The sequence below is a fragment of the Vulpes lagopus genome, chromosome 18, assembly GCF_018345385.1.
Source record: "Vulpes lagopus strain Blue_001 chromosome 18, ASM1834538v1, whole genome shotgun sequence".
In the NCBI taxonomy this organism is placed as follows: Eukaryota; Metazoa; Chordata; class Mammalia; order Carnivora; family Canidae; genus Vulpes; species Vulpes lagopus.
In genome coordinates, this window is record NC_054841.1 from 14,559,688 (window position 1) to 14,572,060 (window position 12,373).

General features: G+C 55.7%; 1 protein-coding gene across 2 annotated transcripts; it reads right to left on the bottom strand.

Annotated features, from left to right (window-relative positions):
* PCIF1 (phosphorylated CTD interacting factor 1) lies at positions 1 to 11,393 on the bottom strand. 2 transcript variants are annotated; one of them, XM_041732999.1, is made up of 17 exons: positions 11,125 to 11,393; positions 8,914 to 9,086; positions 7,394 to 7,536; positions 7,174 to 7,298; positions 5,958 to 6,095; positions 5,644 to 5,774; positions 5,385 to 5,539; positions 4,634 to 4,781; positions 4,456 to 4,539; positions 4,118 to 4,217; positions 2,926 to 3,088; positions 2,125 to 2,297; positions 1,881 to 1,967; positions 1,610 to 1,794; positions 890 to 983; positions 618 to 793; positions 1 to 532 (listed from the first exon to the last, which is right to left on the bottom strand). In XM_041732999.1, exons 3-17 carry the CDS (start codon positions 7,515 to 7,517, stop codon positions 307 to 309), a joined length of 2,109 nt encoding a protein of 702 aa, XP_041588933.1. In that variant the 5' UTR covers positions 7,518 to 7,536; positions 8,914 to 9,086; positions 11,125 to 11,393; the 3' UTR covers positions 1 to 306. The 2 variants fall into 2 exon arrangements, with proteins under 2 accessions (XP_041588933.1, XP_041588934.1); XM_041733000.1 differs by lacking the exon at positions 11,125 to 11,393 and adding an exon at positions 10,502 to 10,576.
* Positions 11,394 to 12,373: the final 980 nt, after the last annotated feature.

The window sequence follows — 12,373 nt, forward strand, 5'->3', positions numbered from 1 at the left end:
TCAGAGGGGAGGGCAGGGTTCTGTATTTCCTTTTACAAATGAAACAAGATGGCAATAAGATGGTAGGGACTGGACGGGCAGGGATGGGACCTATTTACACAGGAGTTGGAGTGAGTTTGAGGTGAGGAGTTGGGGGATCGGGCAGGGAGGGGGAGCCCTGGCAGAGCCATAATCTTCCTATGACCTGGCAGCCTGAGTCCTGCAGCCACCTCAGGGGGAGGGTCCTGGGGTCTGCTCAGCCCCGAGAGGCCTGAGTCCCAGCAGTCCATACCAGCACCCTGGGGCTCCTCCTCCCTGCAGGATGTGTTAAGTGGGATGAGGCTCGCGGCTAGGGCCCTGTTCACGGCCCGAGTCCCGGTCCTTGTTCTCAGAGGAAGAGGAGGAGCTGGAGCCGTGGCTGCGGCCTGACTGCCGGTAGGCGGTACTCAGCTCCTGTAGCCGCTCTGGTGTCGGCCCCCACTTGGCAAAGCCAGGGTCGTTCTGCAGGAAGAGCACGGCCGTGTTGTGGACGGCCTTGTAGTGCATTTCTTCCCTGTGGGCAAAGGAGCAGCTCAGGGTGGGGCTCGGCCTGGCAAGACGGCCCAGTCCTCCCAGCCCCACCCTCCCCCAGCACCCACTTCTTGCAGACGTGCTGGGAGCCACTGCGGTACTCATGCTCGAAGGCAGGCAGGACCAGCTGGTGGCGTTTGAAGCGGCTCTGCTCCATGCGGGTGAGCGCCGGTGTGGGGGGTTCTCGCCACTCGGGGATGAACACGATGAAGGACAGGGGCTCTGGTGAGCTCTCGAGAAGTTTCTGTGGGAGGGAGGAGGCATCGGGCAGACATCAAAGGCTGCCCTCCAGGTGGCTGGCAATCTTGCTGGCCACCCCCACCCACAGCAGCACACGCACCTCGAAGTGAGAGACCATGGCATCCATGAGCTCCTCGCAGAATGGAGGGTTGGCCTCAAAGGAACCACTCAGCGGGGAGAAATCCAGGCAGGGCCTGGGGATGGAGGTGAGCATTCAAAGTCCTACCAGGACCCAGGCCCTCAAGCAGAAATGGGTGCCACCCCCACCTTGTTGAAGGGATGGGCCCTGCAGTCAGGCCATAAGTGTGGCCGACTTCATTGGGGGCTGAGGATGGAGAGGCTCGGGTTTGGCGGCCAAGTCCACCAAGCACTTCATGGAAGGGCTGGAATTCAAACCCATTTCAGACTCTGCTGCCATCACAGCACAAGCCCCTGCCAGGGGTCCCCAGCTGCAGAGCCTATCCCCTTTTTGGCCCAGCCTTTCTTCTGCTGGAGGCCGCGTCTCCTTTCATTCGTGCTCCCTCCCCTCCCATCTCCCACGTGAGTCTGTCAGGTCCCTGAGGTCTGAATCCCCACCTCCCATGCCTCTCAGTGCCTGGACCATGTGCTCCCACCCCAGCCAACGCTAATTCACTGAGAAACCCACCAGCTCCCGAAGTACAGTGAGCAGTCCAAGGCCCCACAGGCAGCAAGGGCTTACACCCAACACCACCCGATTCCAAGACCCTAAAGCATTAGGAAGTAGCTGGCCCAGGGGAGATCTATGCTCTAGGGGACCCCTTCCCTGGGCAGAGGGCCCTTGGCAGCCCCTGGTTCTCACCCGCGGGAGCCGAAGTAGCCATCAGTGTCCGGGAAGGCAGAGCAGTACTGGCGAAAGTAGCAGTTGAGGGGCGAGGCAAAGCACTCAAAGCTGACGCTGAAGAGTCGGTGGAGGGCCTCAAAGACGTGCACGGGCAGCGATCCCTGCAGGCCTGTCCCCTCGTAGAGGCCCACGCCAAACATCATCTGCACGGTGGCCACTGTCAGCCTCTGAGGCTCAGCCTTCTCCCACCCTCTAGAGGAGCCCTCCCACTGCCGCCCCAGGCCTGTACCTGGTACCGCCGCAGAAGACACCAGACTCGAGGCAGGAACCTCTCAAAGGCAGAGTCGTCAATGCAGCTATAGCGGTAAAGCAGCCACTGGGGAACAGAGGGGAATGGCCTTCAGCAATGCTCCCTCCCTCCCTCCCTCCCTAATCACAGGTCTGCTGAGGACACTGGGTCAAGAAGTAGCTGGCCCTCCCTCCTCTCACCTCCCACCTGGGGGGACCTGCTTCCCCTTCACCCCAGCTCTTACCAGCTTGCTGAAGTAGTTGCGGCTGACCTTGACCATCTCTCCCTTGTACCGGATGCAGACCACGTTATTCTCCATGTGCATCTCCACACTGGGCATAGGGGGTGCAGACACGGCCAGCCGTACTGGATAACAGTACACCAGGCGGGGCTCCACTTCTGGGGCCTCCACCTCCTCTGTGGGCAGGGAGAGCAGTCAGGGGCCATGGCTTCCTGGACAGCCCCAGTGCCTACTGCATGCTGGGTGCCTCACACGCATACACCCCAGTAGCCGAGGGAGGGAAGTCTCATCCCATGAAGGAGCAGGACAGAGCTCAGATAGTTTGATAACCACGTTAACAGCCAGGCAAGGGCAAGAGCTGGTGGCCCCAGGTCAACACGTTCTGTACTGACCTGGACCCCCAGTTTGCCAGGCAGGAGTACTGCATCGCTCTCACAGGAATTAAAACACCTTGTTTAGGGAGCTTTTTTGGCCAGCACTCTTTTGAGTTACCACTAAGTTCTCGTATGATCCTAGTCCGCAGTGTGGGGGAGATGGGGGCTTGCAGAGAACAGGTGTAAACCCAAGTCCCCCTAACTGCTTACCCTGTGCCTGTCTTCACCACCTTCTGGCTCCCCCTTTCCCAGCCCTTGTCCACTTCCTGGAGGAGGGCTGAAATACCTGAGCTCAAGGACAACAGGTCCTGCCCCAGACACTGCTGGGGAAAACGGGTTTCCCCAAACCAAGCCTCACTTTCCCCTTCAGTCAGGGACCGGGAAACAGAGCTGACAGCCTCGAGCTGGCTCCCTGCCATTGGCTCCCTACCTGGGATGTTGTTTTCCTTGAGGATGGCAAGGTGCTTCTCTCGGATCCGCTTGACATACTCCAGGGAGATGTGATAGATCTTACTACAGATGCCCTCCACAGAGTCCTTAGCTGCGGCTGAGACGTGGGGGCCGCACTGCCTCCGCAGATGTTCCAGGCGGTCCTGGAGGAGACACTCGTGATCAGAGCTCTAGGGGGCTGGTGGAGGAGGGCTGGTGGGTTCCAGCAGTCCTCATTTTGAAACCAACTCTGCTACCTACTAGCTGTGTCACTTGGACAAGTCCCTTGGTGTCTTTTGAGTCTTATTTCTCAACTGTTAAGGGAACACAAAATACTTACCAGAGAAGGCAGTTTGAGTATTAAATGTGAACATTCCCATTAAGGGCTTAAGAAAGCCTCTGGCATCCAGCAAGTGTCTAATAAATGCCAGCATCTATAGTTGGGGTTACACTGTGCCAGATCTCATGATAATTTCTGGGGAAACAGACAAACCAGGCACAGTCCCCACTTACAAAGCATTCGCCATCTACCAGGGAGAAGAGACCATTACAAAACAGGGTCCTTGGTCATTGCAGATTTAAAATTTGAGCTTTTAGCAACTTGCAAGGATTTAACTAGGCATTTGTAATTTTGCTGAATCACACGTGTGAAAGTGATGAGTGAAAATGAGTCACTGGCTAGTGAGTACACCTACCTTTGTCACTCTACATGTCAAGTACAGTTACTATCGTGAAGTGCGAAACCTTGTCTCTTGTGAAAAATGGTCCTGAAAAGAAAGCCCATTGCTAGTGCTGGTGGAGAGTTAAAGAAGTGATGGGTCTGGGCCAGAAAACAGAATTGCTGTGGACACAGTAAAGGAGGGAATTGAATCTGGTGCCGGCTCTTAACTGTGGTGAGCGCACACACCCAAGAAAAGGCAGTTTGTCAATCTGTGTCCAAAAATCTATTCAAGGGAGATGTTAAGTTGAAAAGGCAGATACTTCTCATGTGTGGCCGAGCACAGGATCAGTCTTTAGGAGAGAGCCAGGAGCCTGGACAAACCTCTACATGGCGGGAGTTTTGGGACCAATGAGCATCAAAGGTCTGCTGAGCTGCAGACAGGCTGCCGTGGGGCCCAGCCCAGCCTAGGCAGGCAGCTGTGGGAAGTGGCCGCGGAGCCCTTCCACCAGCCTCCTCACCCAGGGCCACTCACCATATAGTCCTCCTTGGATGCCGAGTGGTCCTTCCGCAGCCAGCTGAACGTATCCTCCACATTCCATTTGACCACCTTCCTGCTGTCAGGGGATGCACTCCTGCCAGTTGAAGGCACATAACAGCCAGCTGTCCGGCATCTGCTCCACGCTTCCTCCTCCCACCCACCTGTACTAACATTGAGGCATCAGGGCTTCCCTCAAAGCCCCTGCTCCTCCTCTGGGAGCCTGCCCTCTTCCTGCCACGGAGAGCAGTGACTGAGCTCCGTGAGATGGCCAGACAGCCCAACACTTCCCCATTCTGAGCATACACCCAGCTTCCTGGGGCAGGAGAGCAAACCTGGATTCAATGAGCCGCCGAGCAGCCTCTGCGTACTTAAAGAGCAGGCGCTTGGCTTCCTCCCGGAACTTGATTCGGGATAACCTGGCATACGGAGCAGGCAGGGTTAGAGTCTTCTACATAGGAGTGGCTACGCAGACCCAAAGCCCCCCGAGTCGGCCCCAGCCGTGGGCTGTACCTGATGGGAATGTCATTCATGATTTCTCGAAACATGGAAGGTGACACGACTGGTTCACAGTTGCTCGGCAACAGGGGATCAGAGCCTTTATCCACGACCTTGCGCTCCAGCATCCAACGGTTGAAAGATTCTCGAGGGGGCTCGATGCCTGCAGGACAGCACAGCCGGTGAAGGTCTGGCTCGATCAGCTGCCTGCGTGTGGGCCCAGCACACGGGAGGGATGGGGCACCCGAGACGACAGCCCACTCTGCCAGCAGCTCATCCTCTAGGCAACATCCCCTAAGTGTCCTCTGAGAACTGCTAGTTTTATACTGAGTGTGAGTAAATGTTACTTAGATAAGAGGGAAAAGGAGAAACTATATGTCTGCATAGTTAGAAGGCTGCTTTACAACTAATAAAAGCTACAGCGTACGGAGGGCTTTCCAATCCACTTACTCCGTGTAGTAGTAGCCATGCCGTGAGGTACAGGCACTTTTTTGTTTCTATGCTCTCTTACAGGCACACAAAAAGGCTTCGTGTGTATCTGACAGTGGGCATTCTGGAAGGTTACGGACTAGTTCTGTGGTTACTGGTGCCAGCCACCCTTTCTGTAAGCGGTCAGCGGACCTGGGGCTCCAGCAGGCCTGTCCCCTCCACAGCCTATGCTCTCAGCCACGAGGCTTCACAGCACCATCCCCAAGCCCAGCTGGTTGAGCCTGGCCCTTGCTAAGGGTAGGTGGAAACAAGGGTCCCGGAGCCCAGGAGCAGTTACCCTCTCGCTGCTGGCACAGCTCCCGGTAGTGCTGCCGAAGCTTGAGGATGAGCTGGGAGCGAAGCAGCTCCACCTCAGGGTGTGGGGGCAGCACCTCTGATGGCCCCCGGTGCTTGATGACAGCATTGGTCTGGATGTCCAGGTCCCAGTATACCCTTGGGGCACAGAAAGGAGCACTGAGGACAGTAGAGGAAAAGGAGGGAGGGATGCCAGGCATGCAGGCTGCACTGATGATGGATGCCCATCAGCAGGGACTCACTCAGTGGGTCGGAGGAGAGCTGCCTGCTGTTTATCTTCAGGGGATGTCCCCCACATCTTCAGTGTTGGGGTTCCTGGGATACTGGGAGAGCTAGGCACCGATGGGCCTGTGGGTGTCACAGGGATTTCAATCTAGAATAACAAAGGTATCAGGGTCAGGAGGATTGGCCTATGGCTGCTACGCTGGTGCAGCTGGCAGGCTGTGCACCAGGCCCCCTCCCAACCTACCACTGCCCAGCCCTTGCAGGAAACCTGCTGGTTGCCACCTAGAGCAGCCTCTTACCAGCCACATCCTGACAGCCTGCACTCACTCACCTTGGGCTTCTTCACACCATTGCCGCTTGGCTGCTCTTCTGAGAGCTGTCGCTTTCGGGGCTTGTTCTCAGCCGGGGGGGTGTCCACCAAGCTTGAGTCTTGGGGCAGTGGAGTCGCATTCAGTCCCAAAGGGTCCGACTGGTGGAGGGAGACCGGCAGAGTTGCGAGTGGGGCCAGTGGCTTAGGAGCCCCAATAACATAAAATCCTGATGCCCCCCTGCTCCAACTGCTCAGAGAAGAACAAAAGAGGCTGGGACGCAGAAAGAACACGGGGTTCCATTCCTGCCTGCCACTTGCAACTGTGTGACCTTGAGAGAGTTACATTCTTTCCTAATTCCCTCACCTTCAAAATGGCCATGCTAAGGCAGGCCCAACCTCCCTTTGGGAAGATGATTCAATGAGTCCATGAATATGACCAGCTTAACAGGACATCTGACATGACAGGAACCCTCTGTACACGTTAATTTCTCCTCCTTGAACACTGGAACTCCTTTGGTGACACAAAGAACTAGTGATGGTAGGCAGGGTGGCCCTGAAATCACACCGGGTTCAACTCCAGCTCTGCCTCGTACTGGCTCAAGGTCTTGGGCCAGTCATTTCCCATCTCTGACCCTTAGTGTCTTCATCTGCAAAATGGGGGTGCCAACTGGCTTAATTATGCCCAGTAAAGTAAGTCTGCCCCAACGGATAGGGATCCAAAAGCCCACGTTTCTGCCAGACATCTCGTGCTAGTACTTCCTTGATCACATTGACACTTCTTTCCTAGAACACGCTTCTCCCATCTGACAACTTTCATGTCACTTTGTCACCTGAAATGCTAATTCAAAGAGAAGCTTTTCCTGTCCCCTCCCTTCCAGCCGACCAGGGTCCCTGGTGTAATCTAACACTATCCTTCATGCCCGTGCCAGCGCCATCCTGCCAGCTACTCAATAGACTGTGGGCCCCGAGAGTGCAAGGGCAGGACCAGATCCATCTTGCTCACAACTGCATCACAGGCACAGTGCCTGACATGGAGTTCAGGTTCAATATCACACTAATACAATCATCTTTTTAGGGGTCAGTCTCCCCTATTTGAGTGTAGGTTACACAAGGGTGGGAATGTATCTGTGTGCCATTGTATCCCCGGGTTCCAAGATGGAGCTAGGCTCAAGAGACGTTTAGGGAAGGCCCGGATGCTAGAAGCTGCTCTGGACCCCTGCCCTGGGCTGGCACTCACAATCACGTCATGTTGGCCCAGCACAGGCATCTCCCATAGGGACTGGTTGGTGAATCTGTTGAAGTAGTAGGGACGGTTCTCCCTCCGGCTCCAGCACTTCTCCCAGCCCGCATGCACCAGCTCCTCTGCAAACAAGCATGGAACCCAGCCAGGGTCAGTGCTGCTCCTGAGGCATCCTTCCTACCCCACCACCCTACCCTGCCCTGCCCCTCGCCAGTACCTGGGAGGTCCTGCACCAGGCGGATGGGCTTTGGAGAACAGGGCTGGTTCTGATTGGAGGTGCCTGGGGAGTGACTCAGCAGGGACGCCTCCTCTCGGGGGCTGCCGTGATTCTCATTGGCCATCTCAGCACCCACACCGGACCTGCCACACAGAGGACCGAAGGGTGTCAGGCCAGCAGGGCATGGAGGTCAGCTCCACCCCTCACCCACCAATTACAATCCACTGAGGGCTCCATTGACCACTTGCAGATATGAAGGAATCAATTCAGTCCTGTCCCAGAAGGCCAGTGTGGTAGCAGAGGAGCCCTGGGATCTAAGTCGCAGTCCCCTCAGGCTGTAAAATGGGTGCATTTCTGTTGCTCTTTTCTGCCTGACATACTCTCCCCAGTTCTCTGCCTGGTTTGTCACAATGTCCACTCTACTCCAGAAAGCCTTCCTGGACTCTCCCTCCCCTAAGCTAGGTGGTCAGAGCTCCTCTGCAGGGCCATGAACATCTCCACTGTGGTACCCAGTCCTGTCTATCAGCTGGGTTTGTCTACCCATCAGATGGTCAGAACTCCCAGAGCTAGGAACTGGGCCCAGTTCATCTCTCCAGTTCTCAGCATGGTACCTGGACACAATAGGAACTCTATTCATTCTGCAAATATTTATAAAGCAAAGGGTGGCACAGAAGACAGAACAGGGTCTGCCCCTGAGAAGCTATTCCCACAAAAAAGAACAGCAAATCCTCCTCTTTCCTGTTCCTATCCAATAAAATCTAACTGGAACATAGTACAGCTCAGAGGGGACAGGCATCTGAGTGGCTGCTTCATTCTCTGCTTCAGAGCAGAAAACAATCTGTTGCTAAAGAAACCCGTAGGACTGAGAAGAAATGTCTAATTCTTTCCTTCCTCATCCTCATGTGAAAATTTACTTTAAACATCAGGAAGCAGGGCAGCTCCTTCAGATCTGTATTCTCCACCACCCCCACCAAAGCACACCCAGTGCGAGCCTCAATGGCCAGTGATTTCCGACCTGGCTGGTGGACTCCTAGGGGCCCAAATGAGATTGGACTGGTGATCCCAAAGTTGTTCTCAATATGTCACAACACCCAAAGAAATCAAACATTTACCCAAAAAAGAGCACAAAGGCATGGTGAGACATCAGTTATCTTTGCTTGCTAAAATTTTATCAACTCATCATGGTCACACTGATTATCTCATGATCAGAAGCTCTGATTGGCTATCGACAACATCATAGGAATCACTGGGACATTAATTTTATTTGTACACTCAGTCATAGATGTCTTTGTTAATTTGGAAAGGGAAAAGTGAATGGTGACTTCATTGGTACAGTTTGGCAGTAAAAATGCACGGAGCAAGAGGACATACATACAACCAAAGGGGGCCATGGTAACAAAAGGTTCGGAACCACTAACCAAGGGGAGAAAAAGCTTGATTCTCTGGGGAGGAGGGATCCCCGGTGCCTTGGGGCTGAGCCCATAGGTCTCAAGCCTGAACAAGGTCCCTCTTTTTCTCACCCTCTGGGGTCTGCAACGCTAGCATGAGAGGGTTTTCTTCTCCGACTGGATGGGCCCCCACGTCACAGGGTCCCACAGAGGCAGGGGGGAGATCTGCAGGAGGTTCAGCACAGGTGGGTGGGCTGGTCAGCAGTGGAGTGGACGGGGGCCCAGGGAATTCCTTGCATCAGCAACTGCAGAGCAAATAGAAAAAGAGAGAGTCACAGACCAGTGAAATGCTGCAGAGCAGGGCTAACAGCAACAGGGGCGACACAAAGCAAGTTGGGAGCCTCTAGGATGGGGCAGGAGACACTGTGGGAGATCTGGAGATTAAAAGGATGAAAATGGTCCTCAAGCTTTGCAAACCAAAAGGTTCACCTTCATAGACTTGTAGCATGTAGTCACACAGGCCCGGTTTGAGGAGGGCCCTAAGCCTGGTTTCATGCTCTCTTGTCACTCTCTTGAAATTTTTAATGAATTTTTAACAAGAGGAACCACGTTTTCATTTTGCACACTGGACCCCATGAATTGTGTAGCTGCTCCTATCAACCAAAATATCCCGAAGACAAGAGAAAAGTGAACATACCGTTTGGCTCTTGAATGACACAGGTCTGAGCTGTGTGGGTCTACTTACATGCAATTTTTTCAGTACGATGCACTACTATAAATGTATTTACACTTCCTTATGATTTTCTTAACATTTTCTTTCCTCTGACTTTATTGTAAGAATACACTATATAATACACATAACATACAAAATATGTCTTCATTCACTACCTATGTTTCCAGTAAGGCTTCCAGTCAACATTAGGCTGTTAGTAGCTAAATTGTGGGGAGTGGAAAGTTATACTGGGATTTCTGACTCTGCCAGGATCAGTGCCCCAAAGCCCTGTGTTGTTCAAGGGCCAACTGTACATATCACAGATGGGGGGCATGCTCCCAAGCCACCAACAGTGAGCAGAAAAAACACTCTTAAATCAATCTTTTAAAATTACAATAATAACAGTACATGCAAATGCATTACGTAACACAGCATGTTCATCTTTATTGACAGTTCCCCAGTAAATATCGTGCGGCATCCAGGCGCCACCAACTACGTAGCTCAACTACACAGGGCAGGGAGAGCAGCACAATTACAGGCCAAATGGGGACACTGCAGTACTTTTACAACCGACTACGCATCACGAGGGCTCGTAAAACAATTCAGATTCCTGTCCCTCACTTCACGTCCTAGGCATCAGAAATGGGGAGGGGAGATACACAAGAAATCTGTACTTTCTAAACCCACCCCGAAAGGTGGATCTGGGAATCGGGATGACGAATTCTTAACACTGCTTCAAATCACCATTTTTTTTACGATTAAAATTTTGTTCTTAATTCCCCAAGTGATCTGGAAGCAGCAGCAAGTCGGCGGCCGAGGAACCCGTTCTGGGTTTGGGCGGACCCGGGGTCCAGATCCTTCTGCCGCTTTTGACTTACAAACACGAATCTTTCGACCTATAGGGTCTGTATACGTAGAGTCCAGCGTATTGTACACTTTACGTAAGAAATGACTCTATCATTAAGATGACGTTTTTATTTATCGAGGCTCCCCGACCCCCGCGCATACCGCACTTCGACACCGCCGATCGGCTTAAATAAACAACAGTATCTGCGCAACCCGAGGAACCCACCATAAGGAAAGAACCCGGTTACGGGATTGGAAGAAGATGGGGCGGGACTATCGCAACAATGCACCAATCAGAACCCTCGGAACCAGGAAGGCGGAGTCAAAGGACTTGCAAAATGCGCAGGCGCGGGGGCCGCTCGCGGAGGGGTCCCCCCCACCCGCGCCAGCGCGCGCACCCTTTCCCCTCCCCGCCAACACCGGCGGGGGCGGGCTGTTTGGCGCGCGCGCGCCGGCCCATCTCCCGGGCTCCGCCCCCCGCCCCACCGCGCGCTCCCGCCCCCGGGCTGAGGCGACTCAGAGTCGGAGCCCGACACAAAGGCGGTGGCGGCGGCAGCAGCGGAGGGGCCCTAGAGGCCGCTCCACCCGCGCTCTCCGGGCCCACCTCCCTCACCCAAGCCACCGGCCCGGCCGCCCACCCGCGGGCCTAAGATGGCGGCGGCGGCAGAGACAGGGCAAGCGGTGGCCCCGAGCGGAAAGCGCCGGAGGGGCCACCGCCGCTCGGCTTCGGATCCCCGGACCCCGGAGCGGCTCGCGGCGGGACCATGGCTTCCTGGGGCTCTTACCTGCCCGGAGCGGACTCGAGGGGACGCGGCTACACGTTCTGCTCGACCTCCCGTTTTGCCGCCTCCGCCTCGCCCTCCCCAGCGCCGCTGCCGCCATCTTGTGTCCCGGGCCGGGACTCCGCGCTGCGCATGCGCTGGTACCGCCTCTGAGGGACCTCGCCGCTGCCGCGCCGCCATCTTGAGTGTGGCAGGACCGGCCGACTCCACAGACCCTGCTGGGTTTTGGCCCCCTCCCCTTCCTCCTGTCCTTCCCTGTTGTCCCATGCGGGTCTCAAGAGGGCACGGCAGCTTCGCGGGCCGTGGGGTGCGGACTGAGGAAGGAACGAGCTCACAGGCACGCTCCCTGCCTCAGTTTCCCCGCGCGAGCACACCGGCCCGGGCGGGAGGACCGGACTGAGAGTGCGCACCGGGGGGCGCGGGGCGGGCTGGGAACCTGCGGTCGCTCCCTGAGACGCCGACCCGGGGGCGGGGTTCTGGTGACGCGGCTCTCGGCGTAGCGGGGCCCTGGGTCCTAGCTCCGGCGGGGCGCTGCCACCAAAACGTTTAGCCGCTTGCCCTCTGGGCCTCGGTCAAGAATGTCTAACAGCTGCTTTCCATGTCCAGGCCGCATGCAAATCGGACCTTTTCCCACTGTTGAGGCTACGCTAGTTACAAGTGCTCCTGAGTAGAAGAAACTCAGAACAGCCGTGGGAGACCTAATAATGGGCTTCGGCAAAGTTAGGAAGATGCTAAATGCATCAGAAGGGCTCTCCCAGCACTGACGTATCCGGCTCCGAGTTGCGGGGCAGAGCGTCGCTAAGAGCTCAGGCCGGCCACGAAAGTTAGCCCAGCGGGAGGTGCAGTTGCTGGGTGCCCCACGCCCGGCGCCCTGCCGGGTTCTAGGCTGGCCCCGCCTCCCGCCGGCCGCCTCGCTAAACTGACCTCAACAGTAGCTTAAGAGGAACCCAAGGTTGCCACCTGCTGTTCGCCTGGCGCGTCCCTAGCGGAGCCAGAGGCAGCGGGTACCCTCGCTGCGCAGCAGCCTCTGCATCCGTGGTGCCTGGCCCCGTGCAGCTGGGTGGGGCTGGGGCATTGTCCGTATCGGAGGCAGCAGCATGAACGAGGGTCCCCCCCCCCCCCCGTCCGGCTAGATTCAGAGCCCTGCGCCTCCATCCTAGATGTGTGGCCTTGCGGGAGTTCGACCTCTTCAAGCTTTAGTTTCCTCTAATTGAAGGTAGTCCGCCAAACCTCATAAAGATTTGGTGAAAAC

What these genes read in the sequence shown, in the direction of transcription:
- PCIF1 (XM_041732999.1), bottom strand. Translation starts at nt 7,517, where the DNA reads ATGGCCAATGAGAATCACGGCAGCCCCCGAGAGGAGGCGTCCCTGCTG. An exon ending in CATCCAAGGAGGACTATATG is followed by an intron (nt 3,089 to 4,117) that starts GTGAGTGGCCCT and finishes TGTCTCCTCCAG; the next exon opens with GACCGCCTGGAACATCTGCG. An exon ending in TCCCAGCACGTCTGCAAGAA is followed by an intron (nt 533 to 617) that starts GTGGGTGCTGGG and finishes CTTTGCCCACAG; the next exon opens with GGAAGAAATGCACTACAAGG.